Genomic DNA, 17,989 nt, shown 5'->3' on the forward strand with positions numbered 1-17,989 from the left:
ACCTGTTGCCTCAACATAGGTGTCTACCACTCTATGAGAGACTCTAAAATGACACCTCTAGCTCCAAGAGGACGTGGTTTTCCACTGGATCAGTCATCCTATTCATGTCCTGGACACCTGGGGTGATTATCTCCAGCCTTGTCTGGAGTTGGGTGAGATACCCTTTGCCCAATTACCTTAAAATTAAATACCATTAACCAGGCTTCTGTTTGGCTGCTCTTTTCTGATCCTAATCACATCTTAAATCCAGGGTGGTCATCACTTTGTGAGATTACCGAGGGAATACCGTGAAGCTGCAGGCTGAGGTGACCTATTCACAACCCGAGATTTCCATTAGCTTTGGGTCCGCAGTGTAACATAGTGTCTAGGAAATGGTTTATAACCTTTTCTTTCCAGCTCTGTGTCTTCTGAAATGCCATTAAATTTCATAATTATTACAAACTTTACCCTCTCTCTCAGCTTCTAAAAATTCAGCAAGTATCTATTGGATTATCTGAACCAAAGTAGCCTTCACATGCCTGTCAATAATGCTAACATACAAAAAAATGCAGGCAAAGCTTCTTTGTCTTCACATCTATAATGCTCTATCAGTAAAAATTAAAGATACGTTTGTCTGAAATAAGTTACAATTTAGAATGTCTTTTCCTATTGTATGTTAAGGGACTCATCTTCTAAGCAATCTGCACAAATCCCATTAACACCAATGACAGAATTTGTGCGAGTAACTCCCAAAACACCACTTTGAACATTAAGCCCTTTACTTAATTCAATATCAGATAAAAACGATCTAAGAAAATGCAAAGACTTGATATTCTGCTTTGTGTTTCACAATGGACTGGAGAATCTCACACAGAGACGTGCACACACACGTAGATGCAGGAGCTTAACAACTGCAAATTGAAACAGAAAGCTGTTTCTTATTAAAGGAGTTGAAGAAAAGAAGAAGAAAAAAAGGAAGAAAAAAAAAAAAAGCTCCCCCAGAACAATTCCAAGATGCCTGTGCAATAGCTGCTCCATTCCCAGAAGAGAAATAAAGCTTTGAAACATGCTGTATTGGGTTTCAGAGGAATCACAACAGAGAATGTTATCCCCTAACATTGAATGCAGCATTCAGCGGATTGTGGTTAACTTTCCAGATTCTTCTCTACTTTCCATGCCTCTCCTTCCCTTCCAATTGCTTATCCCATGGGACACCAGACAGTCTGGCTGGCTCCAAGCTCCTAAATTCATAGAATCATAGAATCACAGAATTACTTAGGTTGGAAGGGACCTTAAAGATCATCTAGTTCCAGCCTCTGCTCATGGGCAGGTTTGCCACCCACCAGCTCAGGCTCCTCAGGGCTCCATCCAAACTGGCCTTGAGCACCTTAAAGATTAACACAGAATCACAGAATTATCAAAACTGGAAAAGACCTCAAAGGTCATCTAGTCAACCCATCAACCCATCAGCATTGTGCCCACTAACTATGTCCCTCAGTGCCACAGTTCAGATATTTGATGGTCATTTGAACTATTAACTAAAATGAAACTTTTGCATGCAACCTGAGGTGAGCATTGCATTTTGAGGTGATCTCACCCAACACGCTCTTCCCTAGCAATATGTGTGATTTCACCTTGCAGCAGTGGAAACACAGTTTCTGACTTCTTCAGGCTCTCCACATCTCAATGATGAGTCTGTGAGGGTGATAGCAACACTTTCATCTCCTGAAAAAGTCCTCATGTATTGCTGGAGATAATGAAAATTGCCTTGGAGAGAATGTCTCCCTTGCACTCTCTGTGTGCGCACTTGGCTGAGAAGGGTTGTACATTCTATGCAACCTGCTGATATGCATGAAAAGATCTATTGACTCTGATATGTTGTCAGCAAAAGGACCAGAATGAGGTCCTTTACCCTCGTGTGTGGGGAAGTACAGTTGTACATACAAGAGCAATTGGCACCTAAAACAGCAGGGCCTCAGCAATACCCCAGTAAAATAAAGCTATCAGGTGTATTGCTTTGGAGTGTGAGAGCAAGAGCCACCAGTATATTAAAGAGTGAAAAAAATGGCATTTAGGGAAAATTAATGTAAATAGTGCATACACATTCATACACAATGAGAAGGCTTCACTACCTCATAGGAGTAAAATTAGAATAAATATATGTATTATGTTTTGTGGTGAGTGGAGTCAAGGTTCCTGCTGTTGAATTCAGACCTGAGTGCTTTCTTCTTTACTTCTCTTTCTATTGTTATGTGCAGATCCCACTTCTACAAGAAAAGCTTACAATGATTCTTATGAAATCTGTTAGGTTTACCTATGTTCACAAAAAGGGATTTTTAAGTTACAAGCTGTGTTTGGGGCATTATAAATGAGAACAAAAGACTGCTGTTCATGCAAGACTGAGCCAGGGGAGTAGCTGACATCTTTTTCTCCTCAGAATAAATGGCCATTACTTTGGCATTTCCACCCAGAGCAGGATTACGAAGTGCTAGCAGCTCTTGCAGGAACTAAGGGCCATTTCCAGCTCTCTCTTTAGCCCACAGAGTGAATTATCATTTCTGGAATGAATACATACTCAAGCATTGCCAATCCCATGTCCATCACAGATATTGCCCTGAAGAGGCATGGCAGAGTGTCCAGTTGATTCAGAAACATTTGAGATTAATAGCTGATCAAGACCCTTCATGATTTGTTGCTGCTAGAAGCTCCTGCTTGACTTACCTTCAGGCATGGCTGGACAAACCCTACTATTTGCAGCTGCCCTTGCAACTTCATATCTGCCTTCATGCAGCATGACTTTGAGAAGAGAGCCATTGAAGTGCCTAGGTGAAAACTAGGAGCTTTGCATTACGAAGCTTTATTCCAAAAGATACTTATCCAGAGATGAGCACAATGATGCTATCACTAGATGCACTAGATGCTATAGGGAAGCTGCCTGCAGTAACGTCATCTGTTGTAACTGCCAGATCATATGCTCTATGTCCCCAAGTAAGCACTCATGAAGAAAATTATTATCATAGCTGTTTGCTTGAAATTTAATCACTCTTCACTGTGAATTTTCCACTTTTACATTTATTAATTGCTACATTAATCTCCAGTCTTATTAAGTTTTTCAAAACGAGATGGCCGTTCAATGCCAACGTCAACGTGGTAGCTGTGCCTGAGAATATTACACTTCATCATCCAAATGCCATCACTTCTTTTTTATGCTGTAGAAGTGCTGGGGAATTGCTTGTTGCTGGAGGTCTTATTTTGACACCCATCCAGAGGTCAAGTTAAACAAATGCCAGATACAAGTAAGATTTCTCTAATTGCTCCTGCCTTGTGAAGGGGAAACAGTCAAGCTGACACCTCAAGGTGTCTTGCAGCACTATTTTCTCTACTTCTAAGATTTTATGACTTATTAGAGAAGACAGTGTAATTACATCTTCAGCTGAGATGCAGTTATAAAATCAACTTATGATAATTGAGTACAGACTGTAGCAAGAGGTGTATCGTGCTTAGGTAAATATTGTAGCAGCAAGAGGGAGGGAGAATCGTCATTAAATTTCACTGAAAGGGATGAATCTTGAAATTAAAAAAGCAATAACAATGCTCGCAGCATTAGCAGTAGCAGCAACAATATGGTTATTATTAATTATTATTATTAGTTTTGAAAACCTGTCTAAAAATCCTGGGAATTAAACAATTACCTACATTTTTGTATTCATTCTGTATTCTGTATATATATGAAAAGAAATGTGGTATTTCCTCAGAGACCTGGAAATCCAACTTAACTTTAATTTTCTGGGTGCTTTTTATGGGGTAGGTAACTATGCGTTGGTGTTCACACTGCTGCTTACCTTGAATGCTTGATCTCGTCCACAAATCAGGGGAAGTATCTTTCCCAAATTAATTGTGCATGAAAAACTGCAACACTAAAAATGGAGGCCGGCCTTCAACATCTTGGCCTATGAGGTCAGAAGCAAGGCTGGTAGATATTTTTCCTGAGGGAACCACATATGACAACCGTGTTTCATGTGTTGGAAATTAATTTCGGGAACTCGGTTGGAATATATTGCCAGTGTTTTACTAAAATCACTTTGTCTTATATTTTTCAAAAATTAGCCCTTTGCAGAGCTCTGAGCATGTCTTCCCTAAGATGGGGCAGAATTTAAAAACTGAGGTCTGACCTTTGCATTACTTTTAAATGACTGTGTAATATGCTGCAGGGAGATATATGGATTTATTTTCACCCCTGGATTCTGAAGAATATCATAAAACATCCAACCTTCTGCTCTTTTAGTTTTATGTCACTGTCTGATTTGGCTCAGAGTTATTTCCCTGTATAAATCCTTCTCATTCTCTACATCACCTTTCAGTGAGGACATCTGTGATCTAGCAGGTCGTGAGTCAAAACACATCACTATCCACTGGCTCAGTACTTCATTTTTAAGACTCTTTGGACAGGTCACTTCTCTGACTATCTATGGTGCTGTACTCCTCTAAGAACTGACTGTGAGTGCAGCACCATAATGAGTTCCACAGGAGGATTTTTATTTCAAGATTTGGTGACATTGTAAAAAAATTTCCTGTGGTTTCACTGCTTTCTAAATCACCCCAAGCCTTGTCCATGGTTGTTATTTTTGCCTGAAAAAGAATGGTTAGTTTTGATGAGCTAACAGAAACAGTGGCCCATGCAGAGAGACATTTTGTTTCTCTCCTTTTGCTGTATCCATGAGAGACATCTGAATGGTACCCACTGAGCAACATCAAAATGAGGGCCATCTAAATCCCTGTTGGTTAATTTTGTAGATCCTATGCTTACTTCCTCCTAGGCATACAGCAATGTAAGATGCAAACGTGTAAGAAATATGTTTTATATTGAAAAGCATGCCCACCTCAAGTTGGAAATTAGGAAAGTTTTCTTCTCAGAAAGAGCAGTGAGACATCAGAACAGGCTGCCAATGGAGGTGGGGGAGTCACCGTCCCTGGAGGTGTTCAAGAACTGCGCAGGTGTGGCACTGAAGGACATGGTTAGTGAGCATGGTGGGGATGGGTTGACAGTTGGACCAGATGACATTAGTGGTATCCTGCAACCCTAATGATTCTGTGATGCTATGATTCTTTTTGACCATCAAATAGCTTTCTTCCAGCACTACAGGATGGCTGCTCCCACGTTCAAGAACTGCTGTGCAGCTTAAGAAGTTGTGATTACTGCATTTCTGCATTTTGGGCTGTGGCCTGGCTGTAAGTCTTGTCCAGCCACCATCAGCACCTCTCTTACTCCATACTCCTTTGACTGTTGCTCATATTACCTTTACTCCCTTCTTCCACCCTTCTCCCTGTTGTTCTCCTAAAACATCTCTAAAGGCCACCCTGGTGTTACTTTACCAACCCACCATTTTTCTTGTTTCATGTTCTCCTGCTACTGGGGAGAATTTGCAGGTATGTAAACCCAAACCCTACAAACAAATGCTACAGTTTGGCAGCTGTGAAAAGATGAACCAGAGAGGCTGAACTGGGCCTCCACCTGGACGTGAAGGGGTTCATCAAGGGCAGGAATGAAGTCAACACATTTGTCAAGGCTGGGGAGTGAAGAGCCCATGGAGGTTGATGCACACCTCTGCCTGGATGGGAAGCATGCTGCCTGGATTCCATACTGTTGCAAGAGCATGGCATTCTGAGGGTCCACAGCTGGCATCTGGTTATGACCATCTGCAGAGACTGGTTCCTGGCTTAGGTTCTTCCTCTTTGGTATTCACCTAAATGAAGATTCCATCCAAAGGCAATGACAAAAGGCATCTCCTTCGGGCAACTCGATTTGGCCAGCAGAAGTCATACTGCTGGCATTTCTCTCTAGAGACTACAAAGGGAATCCCCTAGATGTGTCTTTAAGTGTCGAACTCTGCAAAGGGCAAGTCCTGACTGTCCCTTCCTGGAAAGTGCATGGGGTCACTCAAAACAAATCTACTGGCAGCAAAGCCAAGAGATGGTTTTCTCACCTTACCTCCTCAGGAAGAACAAATACATCAAATACATCAAAACACAATCCTTACTGTCCAGTGAAATAAAATACCAACCTTGAGAGAAATGTGATTTATTGTTACTTTATTAACAACGTAGCTTACAATTGCTCAAGTAAAAAGGGGATTTATTTCATTTTGAATAAAAATTAAAATATAACTCTGAATATAGATTTTCACTTATTTACATGAAAACATATATACAGAATAGAATCTTACAGCAAACTAACAACATGCCCTTTGCCCCATGAACTTTAAAAAGTAAAAACACCAGCATTGATTGGTTTATATGTATATACATATACACATACATATATACACACGCACACATGTATATACATATATATACACACACACATATATATTTGTAACACACCAAAGGGATTATATATACATTGTTTGAATCAAATCTTCCATACAAACTGGAATGCAAAACAATTCAGATTTCCAGCGTGCATCACCACGAATGGACCACGGCTGTTGGTTATTGAGCTCATTTCTGCTGTTCCATAAGTGTCAGGTGGGTCTGAGTGTTTGCCTTGCCTCACACTGGCACAAGAGAAGACACAACTCCTTTCAAAGCCTGCAGTTGAGATCTTTCACCACTTTTGGACCGTATCACAGTGAATGCCTGCCTGTACATTATATCCCTGTATACATTTTTAAGCAGATATAACGGTCATAAACTTCAGTGAGACTGAAGCAGCAACAAGCAGACTGGTGACTTGGGAATGCTGATTTTTGTCTTCTCACATCGTAATGCACAACAGCATATTGTAGATCCACAATCTGAGCTTAAGGCAGTATCACCTGTTTCTATGGGAGAGAGCTCAAGTTTAGGTCCCTGACATTTCCCTTGGCAGTCCAAAAGTTGCCTCCAGAAACCAGGAGATCTTCCCTACTGTTCCCCTATCCACCCATCAGGGCCAAATCCCTTCATCTCCATCAGCAAAACAAGAAAGAAAACTTCCAGCTTTCTAGATGTGAATATACTGCCTGCTTCTTTCCTTCCTCTCACCTGGCCCCTGCAGGGGCTCAGAGCATCTTTATTTACTATGAGCAAGACAGAGATGTCTTGAGGAATTTACACTGATAGACCACAGCTGCCCTTCCCTCACATGAGAAGACCCTCAAACGCAGAACTCCAACCCTCTCTTCTTCCCTGAAAACCCTCCCTGCCCACTCGTACATCTAGCTTGGGTAGTTATCAAGGTCAGGAATATCTGTGGGTAGGATGCAACTGTCTTGCTGCATTAGACTACTTGGGCAACATGGCCACGCAACAACAGCACTGCTCGAAACATGTCCTGTCCATGATGTGCTCTGGGGAGCACATGCCCTCCAGGCTCCACAGAGGACTCCTTCAACAAGGTACTGAAATGAGATCTCCTTGTCCTATCTGAAGTATCTGCTTGTCCACAAACACCTCCACACTCACACAAAGTGTGACAACAGATGCAAATGTACTCCACTAGTATGCTGTGCCACGAACCATTACAGAAGTGGGAGTCTTAAACCAGCAACATGAAAACCTTTTTCCCATGAAAGACTAAAGCAATTAAAAGGGCATGTGTACTTAAAACGATGACCCAATATGTTTTTGTGCAGTTCATCTGTCTTCTGCAAGAGAATTCCAGTGCACGGCACCAAATCATTGTAAAATCATTCTCCTCCAGGACAGATGACATTTAAAGGACTACTGGGCTGTAAAACTCTCATTCTTTGATGACTGACTCATATTCTAAACGCAGACATTAAGATCATTTGCACTTGCTGCTGGAGTATTGTACCAAATAATAAATGAGAACATTAAATGCTTCTGCTCCTTTCTTTTGGAGTTCTTGAGTACCTAAGGACATGAGTCCTCTAATAATTAAGTCCGTCAGATTTCAGTAGGATATCTGCCTGCTGGAGGAGGGTGGATTTTCAATTTTGTATTAATTAACTGCACACTTTTTGACTTCTAAGTGGAAGAATTTGATGAAGACCCTGTCCCAAAGCCCACATGTGTGAGGACACTTCCACTAACCTCGGTCGTTTCTGGATCAAATCCTGAGTAACAGATTCCCTCAATCATAGGTCAGCTGATATGACAAAATATTATTAAGGGAAAAAACAGGCATGCACTGAAATTTGTAAAGAGTTTTTAAATATACATATGCATATATACTGTACAAAAGATCTCAAAAACTCACAAGACTGAGGGAAGGGAATTCATTTCTTGAGTGTATCTGAATCAAAGAATGAGAAAAAAAGGAACAACCATACAATCCTAATGTTTAAGATGTTTTTGATTACAGAAAATATTTCCTGAAGAGAGGAATCAGCTTCATAGTTCCAAGAAATGGAAAATACAGCATGGCATATTCTAGCACCAAAATGGAGCCCTTGAGACTATAATTATCCACAAGTAATAAAGCTGGTTTTAATGGTGTTCAGTTGCAGCACGTTCTTCTCTTTTGGCACTTGAATTGTGAATTACGAGGAACAGTATGAGCTGCATTATTCTTCCAGACACCGTGCACCAGAAAAACAAAAATCATTTGCAATACCTTGACGGTACTGAGCTTCTAAAAAGCACTGCAATTACACTGCAGCTCCATCAAAATCCATTTTGTGCCCCAATATGATCAGGGCACAGGCGATCAATGATTGATTATGGCAACTCAATGGTGTCTGGTTGGAGTTCGGAGAGCTGAGATGGTGTTTGCTTCAGTCCACATCTATGGACAGCAAAAGCTTACAAGTTAAAGCCAAGGAATGGCAACATTCCAGTTTAAGGCAGATCAGCTGTTAAGCCAGGGTGAAATCTTAACAGGCATTACGCATCTTTTACTGAGAAACTTTGTACATCCTATCAGACACTCAAATACCTTCGTAAATGTGGATCGGGCCACTTCCACTAGGACATGAATCTGCTAGATGCTTCATCAAGGATGGGGTGTGTAAGCACTTGCCCTGATTTTAGAAATCAACACTGCATTTCTATGTTTTCTGCACCCTGCAAAACCAAATTCTTGAGATCTATTGCATATGGCTAACATGGTGGAGCTGGAGATCTTGAAACCCTTCTCAGAGTTGAAGCCAACATACCTTTGAGAGGTAGAAACAGACAGGGTTCAGTCATACTAGCACTGAGTAAAGAACGGGGGTGTGGATGCAGCTGTGTTTTCAATCTGGAAAGGGAAGAAGAGCTCTGAAATCAAAGAGATCATCTTCCTTTGAGGTGGGAGAGGAGCATCCATGACAGCAGCAAGTAAGCAGGTCTACCAGCTGGGAGTCATAGACATTCCTGTAAGTTACTGCTTTAATCCAACCTCAGAGACCAGGGTAGAACTGAAGACTGGTAAGATTCTGTCCAAGGTAAATGCTGATGGGGTTGGAAAGGGCTCAAGAACTCTTATAAACCTGATCCAGCTCAAGCTCAAAAGAAGCCAAATGGAGATGGGCAGGTACCACACCCTCCTACTCTTTACTTGTGTTCCAGAGCACAAAGGCTCCAGAAATGTCCATCCTTAGTCCTATGCCTGAAGAGCGACCAACAAGAGGTGCCTGCTCACCTTTCTTGTAGAAGAAAGGTAGTCAGTGTGAATGTGCTGAAATTCACCATCCAACAGTCCAAAGCAACTGCAGGGTTGCTCCTCAGCCCTCGGTAATGGCCTTGGGTAACCCATGAATTCATCACTTTAACTGGTAATGTGATAAACTTCAGCCCCGTGTATTAAATTCAGAATGAGAAGACGTGCCTTCATCAGTGTCACCAGTATATCTATGAAGTTGCATCAGCTCTGAATTAGACCCAGAATCTACGAAGGGCCAAAAGCACCTCCATTGTTAAAAAATAAAAAAAAAAATCTAAGTCACCACATTAAAAGACTGTTTTAGTTAAAAATGCCACTTGGAAATCAAACATGGTCACGTGGAAATTGGCATGGACAAAATGAAATAAAAGAGGGAGGAGTCATAAATACAGAAATCTCTATGTCACGTGTCTTCAATCATCTACCCCCTTTATATAAATGCTAACATTGCAGTGCTTAGTACCAGATGCTGTACTTGCTTACAATATTGAAGAGTAACTAGAATTAGGTAAGGGAGATTTAAAATCACCTGACTGGATACAGAAAGGCTTGATCCAGAGATGGTCGATGGTCAGTCAGTCAAAGAGTGTGGAGTCCCCCAGGTCTTCTGACTGTCATGCAAAAGTGCTTCTACATAGCAAAGTTAAGTGTCATTTTATCCTAACAAGATTGCTCTTTTGAAATAAATTACTCCAAACCCTGGCTAATTTTCAGGAATTTAAATGAAGTGCAGGAAAGAGTACACACTTCTTTCTGATCTCTGCTCAAGCTTCAAGTGACAATCTGGGTATACTGTTCAATTGAAGTGTGAGGAGCCCACCTTCTACTTGTTTAAGAAACTACGAGGTCTGGCTCCAGCTTCTCTGGGAGGCAATCAATTCAACAGACAACAGTAGCCCAATTCTCTTTTTCTTTCCATTCTGCATACTTAAAAAAAAAAAAAAAAAAAAAAAAACAACAACAACGCAATAAAGCATCTACCACCCATTCAATGCAAGGTAATTTTAGGCTCGAGATTTCAAGCTATCATCTTCTCCAACAGGATAGACAGAGATAAATGAGAGGACACTGAAGAATATTAGACTGAAAGACAAATGGTGAGAAGCAAAAATCCCGAGGAAATAAAAGAGGCGGCGTTAGCTAAAATTAAACTTTTTTGTTGATTGTTTTTGCTTAATAGGTGAGTTTAAAATACAATTTAACTTCCCTGAAAAATCAGTAAAGACTCCCATGTGCTGGGTTCAATGCTCTACCCATCCCCAGCCTGGCCAACACTAGGACAGGCCGCTCCCTGACCCAGCCTCCACAATAGCTAGCTGCCATCGGAAAATCTACAGTTACAAAGTTGATGGAAAAAGCCTGATTCTTTTTTCAATGTATCCCTGCAAGAATTAAATGTCTTCAACAAGTCCCTGCGGCCACAAAGTCCAAGGGACATTACAGCAGCAAAGGATGCTCAGAAGGTGGACACAGTAAGTAAAGGACTGGTGCTAGGATGTTGCTTTGTGAACACTTTCTTTCTTTGAAACATCCTTGCTGGTTCTTCTGGCAGCGGACTTCTGGAGGCTATCCTATGCTGGCAGATGTGTGACTGAGCTGAAGCAGTGTGGAGCTGGGAGAAGCATTCAGGTTGGATATTAGGAAAAATTTCTTCTTCAAATGACTGATTGGGCTCTGGAACAGGTTGCCTGGGCAGGTGGTGGAGTCACCGTCCATGGAGGTGTTCAAGAAATGCGGTACTTAAGGACATGGTTTAGTGGGCAATATTGGTGGTAGCTGGATGGTTGGACTAGATGACCTTGGAGGTCTTTTCCAACCTTAACAATTCTATGATTCTACTCTCTTCTTGCTGGGCAAAATCCTTTTGTATTCAGAGATGAAAAGTGGTGCAATGTTTTTAGGGCATATTTAGAGGAATCCAAAGTAGTCATCAAAGTAGTTGCACGGACAGAGTTCACTGCTATTGTCAGAAGGAAATCCAGTCTGAAGCCAAGTTTTTGAATGTCTGCAATACCACGGAACCCTATTCCTAGACTTCTTAGAAACAAAAGGAAACATTTTGGCACAGCAATGATTATGTGTTCCTACATTTGATTAAAACTTGAACAAGATCTTCAGTAGAAAATTTTCTGTGAAGTCTCAGGAGCTGGAAAGAATTGTCCCAGATTGCACCCATCACACTCCTCAGTGGCAAATCAGGAATCCCCCTTAAAGATGGACTAGAATGTCCTCACGATGCATAGCCATACTTCTTACCTAATCCATGCCCTGGAGCAAATCTAGACATAGTTCAGAATCTCTATTTCTGAGGCTTTCCACCTTTAAACCGAAGATTTTAAGGAGGAAACTGATGAAGGAGAAAGCAGCAGCTATAGCCTGGTGTCGGTCAGTAGGCTCTCCTGAGCACACTGAGGCCTGCAGGATCATGTGATACAAGTCTGCTGTCACCATATGTTAATTGTTTGAGATGGGGGTTATCTGGCCCTAAGAAATGCCTTCAGATTTAGAGTTAGAAATGACATTTATTTTTGAAGAGGTCTTAGCTGAGTAGGCTTTGGCATAGCAACACTGTGATGTACTTGTATTAAATTTCTAGGCTGGATTCCCTGGGACCAGGGAACTGGGGTCTGTTTCCAGTTTGCAGAGAGAAGTGCTGAAGTCAGTGGTTTCTGATGAAATCAGCACAAACTATCCCATTCACTTTTTGAGGGAAGAATTCACCTGCACCTGAAGTCAGAGCAGACTTGGTCTGCAGAACCAATTTGGTTCTTGCTTTCAGAAGAATTTTACACCAGTGTGATGCCACCAACCACTGCTGAGGTCAACATGTGGCACTCACAGGGCCATCTATCCCTGTAAAGTAAATGGAAAATACTCATCCTGTATGTACAGTTGAGGCAAAACCAAGATGTCTGTCCTACTTCTTCACTCTCTCTGGTGCTCACCCTACTTGGCACAAAGCAAGCCCCCAGTTTCACTGGCCAGGCTGCTACTGGGACAATGTGGGAGCTTTATATAGAGATTGGTGACAGAAGGTGCACTGGGTTGGACGGGTCAGTTGGACTAAAGCACCATGGTGTACAAAGCCTGGAAATGTTGATGATTTTTATTCCCACCTAGTAACCAGACTGACAAAGGTGCAAGTTAAATCAGTGTGTGCTGAATGGTCTTGCCATTAAATCTGGACTTCCCTCCCCCTATTTTTTTCACCCCTTGGGTTGCAAAGTCCGTCCTATATTTAGTGACCTAAATATAACTGGATAGCCTTGACTTTGGGGAATTTCATGTATGGTCCTTCACATGAATGCAGTACTGCAGAGATCCCATCAGCGAGACATTCAGCTCACTGTACACAGCCACCATGGCTCAGAAAGCATTACTATGCCTAAGGGCTTGGTGCAGCCTTGTCAATTTGCTGCAGCTTTGTGTGATACCATTCAGAGGAGGTGGGTTGAGTCCCGCTTTATAACTCACTCAGTAATAACAAATAGCACATGACTGGTATAACACTTCTTCCTTTTGTATGACTGGAGAGGAGGTGAAAAAAAGCCCAATGATCACTAAGACCAAACTTGCAGCAAAGCCCAGGTAATGTTACAAATTCTCACTTCCATTTCAATATGAAAGAAGTGTGTCAGAGTTAGCTAAAAGGACTGTTCATGTCAGAAATTGATGAAGAAAAACCGTCATTACTGAAAACGTCCAACTATTCACCATGGAAACGTGTCTGCCATAGGTAGCTTTGCTTTAAAGGACGACAATCCATCTGATCCATGCTGGCCTTGCACTGCATCAAAATATGTTGGCGAGGCTCATGAGGAGAGATACCAGCTATCTTTCACTGTGCTTTACAACTACTGAACAGTTAGTTCAGTTTGTTGATAGATTTTTTGTTGTATTTTTTTTCCCCCTATAGATTAATTCCCAGTGCTTCCAAATCCATGTGGTTTTTTTTGTTTGGTTGGTTTTTTTTTTTTTTTTAGAAAAGAAAAGAGGGAGAGGAAAAAAACTTGAACAAGTTTCAATGTTAAAAAACACAGGGAACAAGAAGGTGAACAGAAAGAAACAGAGAAGTGCAGTCAGTTGGCGTATTGTGCATAGAACGCAACTTTTACTCTCTCGATCTGATGGCACAGTTTGATGGCTGGACCAAGCTTCAGCTCCATGCATTCTTGCACCGTGGGCAGTGTCAGCAACAGAAGGGCTTGGCCATCAATGTCCTGAGGAAGAAAAACACAGTGATAATGGTTTTGTCTGTGGACTCTCGAGGGCAGAGAGGTTTTGAGAAACAAGAAAGAAGTCTGCCCTCAAAACTAAAGACAATTTTGTTCTCTGCCCTATTCTTACACTTCAATGCAGCTCATCTCCTTTTTGTGGAATACCTGACGTCTCTTTGGAAGTTATCTATTGTGACCTCTCAGGCTCTCATTCATCATATAAGGAAAGTCTAGCAGATCACCTTCTAAAGAAACTGCAGAGGACTACAGAGATCAGACAAACTCCATTCTGTGGCTGAGGAAATGAAACAAGGACAAGGCTGCAGAGCTGAACAGAAAAACTTAAGTCAGCATCACAGCACGAGACAAGACCCTTTCTTCCTCTCTTTCGTTCAGCACAGGTTTATGTCTGCCTTATTCCAAGCCAAATTCCCTGAGCCACCCAGGATCTGCCCTGTTTACCATAATCTGCTGAACAACCAAGAAGAATGGACCTGGATCTCCAGCTCTTGCCAACTCTAACATCACAGAATCTCAGAGTAGTGAAGGGTGCTCTGGAGGTCATGTCCCTCCTTCAGGCGTACTCATGCACCAAATGCTCTGAACTACTGCTCCAGACCAAAGACATTTTATTAGGGACTTCTGTTAGCTTTATGATCCTTCTTTAATTAAGTGCTCGAGTCCTCTTTATTCTTTAATGGACTAGGAAGCAGATGACTGGGCTACAAAACTGCTTTTTAACCCTTAGGGAAGATCAGATTGGAAATGCAGAAAAAGTACAGTAACTCACAGGCAACATAAGCTCCCCAGGAAAGCCCTGATTAGGTAGTGCTAAACACAGGGAGGATTTAGGCACCTTATACACTGCTTTGATCAGGACTGACCATTGCTCAGGTCCTCCCTACACCACAGCTTGATGGTATAATTTAATGGAACAGCAAATAGCAAGGAAAATCTGCAGTCATCTGTGTTTGATTATGGTTACCATAAAACTCTATGGCACAGGAGGGACAGGGTTGGCTTTCAAACCTTGGAGTTATTCCAGGCTGATTAACAAATGGCTGTAGCATGCTGCAGTGCAGCAACTACAGGATCTTGTTATGAGAGCGTTTCAGCCTTGCTCTACACACACTTCAATTTCTTCCCATCAAACCTATTGTATTCTGGAACAGAGCTATTCACAGTGAAGAATCAGAGATAATAAAATATGCAGTTAATCATACAACCAAGGGCTATGGACTAATTAACCACACTTGCTTCTTTCTAGCTATGATTTCCTAGAGCTGCTTTTACTTTTAGCAGAGGCTGTTACTTATTAGCCAAGGAATGTCTGTTTCTATATAAATTTTACATGTTCACTAACTTTAGATGAGGACATTGGCTTCTATTCCCGCAAACTTATCTATTTAATCTGAGATGCCTGGCATCTCCTAAAATTTGGTCACCAAAGGGCCTGCCTGCCAGATCTTTCAAGGGATGCAGATGGGAAGTGTCTACACGCTTGGAGCATCCAGGTATTGGCACCAAAATTCATGCAGCCAATTTGGGGTTCAGCTGGCAACTTCCTACTCTGCAGGCCAATATTTTAAAACAAGGTGGAACCTAAGGGGCTAGGAGAGATAGCTAGCTGTATAACAACTAACCACTATCTGGTGGTACACCAGGGTGTCTATGCAACACTGGAATTATGCTGTGGGTCTTGCCACAGAACCACAGGCATGAAGGGTGTAAACCTTGTGCTTTTGACAAGGATGTTGACTAGGGGATGAAGAGTGGATTTCTGCTCTCTCTAAGTACCTGACAAGGCTATGACTTGAGTTTCTGAGGGTATTCATGCCTTGTCCAGCTGTTTGCCATAGCTTGGCCTCAGGGGATCCAAAATTTGCTTACAAGCTCTTCAAGGAAGCCCCGAGTCCAAGGCTAGCAATACGTGTTGCTTTATTTACTATTTATTTATTTTTAATGTGAATAAGCACAACAGGCACAAAAAAAAGAGTTACGTGAAGGTCTCTACCTGCTCCTGAAATATTTTGGCAAGGGGTGCACAGTCAGTCAGTTTAATAAACCTCACAACATCAGTCACAGTCCACTCCAATGGATTACTGTCCAGGATGAGCTTCTCTTCTTCTTCATGCTTAACTTCCTACAAAAAACAGTTATCTTAAAGAAAGCCACATAGTGTGGAAAACCATGCAGCTGCACAGTAGGGATACCCTCCTCAGATGAGGGAGGCTAGGCACTGAAGGGCAGTGTAGGGAAAACACTGGTATCCAGGTGTCATACTCACTTCCTTGACCTGTGGTGACTTCTCCACCTCACTGCAGGAGATGGGTTGTGGCCGGCGGCTCCGCCGGGCCCTCTCCATAGGAGGAGGTCTGTCTGACTCAGTGCTGCTGCGCAAGGTAACCGCTCGCCGGGGCCTAGCAGAGGGGACCTCAGCAGAGGAGGTATCCGTCTGATCATCACGGAGCTCTGAGCTCGTCTCCTCACTTCCCGTCTCATCCTCAACTGCATCTGGCTCGTCTTCTTCACTCTCCTGCACAAAGACCAGCAGGAAAAGGGCACCTCGGCTCAGAGATTGATACAGCAGCAGATCAAGAGACACCAGGACAAACTGCAGGCCCACGCCATAGAATCACAGAACCATTAAGGCTGATAAGAACTCTAAGGTCACCTCATCCAGCCATCAATCCATTACAGTCATAACACTAAACCATGTCCCTCAGTGCCACATCTACTCTTTTCTTGAACACCTCCAGGGATGGTGACTCCATGACCTCCCCAGGCAGCCTGTTCCAAGGCATCACAACTCCTTCTGAGAAGAAACTCTTCCTAATATCCAACCAAACCTTCCCTGTTGCAATTTAAGGCAATTCCCTCTCATCCTATCAGTTCCTGTGAGAAGAAGCCAACCACCACCTTGCTACAACCTCCTCCTTTCAGGCAGTTGTAGAGAGCAATAAGGTCTCCCCTGAACAATCCCAGTTCCCTCAGCTGCTCCCCATAAGACTTGTGTTTCTATGGTGGCCTAGAGTAACATTTACTTTAACCAAATATCTCATTTTCATTACAGTGCCAAGTTGATTAACCCTCAATTTAGATTCATAACAAAATGTAGAATTGAAAAATAGCTGGTGAACAAGTTCTTTCTTTGTTTCTAACAGAAGGTCAATGGTAATAACTCATTTGGCACGAAATATTCCTCTGCTGTGTTGGCATCTCAAACCTTACGGCACTGCAGATGTGCACGAGAAGGGGAAATGGAAAGTACTTAAAGCATAAAGCAAAACACGGGCTGCTTGAAATGAAGCAAAATCTTAAATAGGCTTTCAAAGAATCATAGAATCATAGAATCACTTGAGTCGGAAGGGACCCTTGAAGTACATCTACTCCAACTCCCCAGCAATAAACAGGGGAGTTGAAAATTTTACCTTACTTCAACATTTCACCTGACTTCAAATGGCTGACAATAGTCACTTGTACTAAATGGAAGGAAATGCTGGTGTCTTTTTAAAATATCTAGATGCACCAATGCATAGGATGTATTGCTCAGCTGGCATTTCTGTATAAGTCAGTACAAACGACTTCCCTTAGATTTCCTGCTTTCAGCCCAACAATTAAGTACGGACAGAGTGGTGCAAATTTCCAGGTAAAGGAAACCACACTAAATTCTTGGGATTTCTATAACACAGAGCTTGCAAATATAAATCAACTGATGGAAACTGCATATCTTGAACTTTATACATAAGTAGCCAAAATGGCTTTGATATCTTAGCTTTGAATGAGGCGTGAGCGTGCATCCAAGGTATATGCATAGGTCTTAGCTGAAATAACCACTTTAGCCCAAATCAGTTATTTTGGTTGAAATTGGCTAATGGTTGATTTCAGCTCAAAATGTGTTTATTTCAGTTTAAATTCCTTTCAGGCAGTATAATTTAAGGAAATAATGCTAAACCACACCTAAAGGAGGACTGAGTCATGAAGACGCAAGCCATCAAGTGACAGTGGCTTAAGAAGCTGCTCCCCTCCAGATGAATTAGAGGGAACTCAACTAAATCAGTTTGCTTTCTCACTGCATGAAGCAACAATAAATGGTGCTCAGCTGAGAAATGGAAAGAAAACACGTGTTTTGTCATTACTGTCACAAGAAAACCACTTGGAAAAGGGTTCACACAGAAGGTATTTAACCACGATGGCTACAAGCTTC

The 17,989-nt window shown here is 42.0% G+C and overlaps 1 protein-coding gene across 1 annotated transcript in view; it reads right to left on the reverse strand.

Annotated features, from left to right (window-relative positions):
* Positions 1–6,042: 6,042 nt before the first annotated feature.
* SFMBT2 (Scm like with four mbt domains 2) overlaps positions 6,043–17,989 on the reverse strand; it is a 115,702-nt gene continuing 103,755 nt past the window's right edge. The window contains 3 exon segments of the mRNA XM_040654374.2: positions 6,043–13,785; positions 15,797–15,925; positions 16,070–16,318. Of these exon segments, the coding sequence (XP_040510308.1) occupies positions 13,645–13,785; positions 15,797–15,925; positions 16,070–16,318 (519 nt within the window). The 3' untranslated portion in view covers positions 6,043–13,644.

The sequence above is a fragment of the Gallus gallus genome, chromosome 1 (assembly GCF_016699485.2).
Source record: "Gallus gallus isolate bGalGal1 chromosome 1, bGalGal1.mat.broiler.GRCg7b, whole genome shotgun sequence".
In the NCBI taxonomy this organism is placed as follows: domain Eukaryota; kingdom Metazoa; phylum Chordata; class Aves; order Galliformes; family Phasianidae; genus Gallus; species Gallus gallus.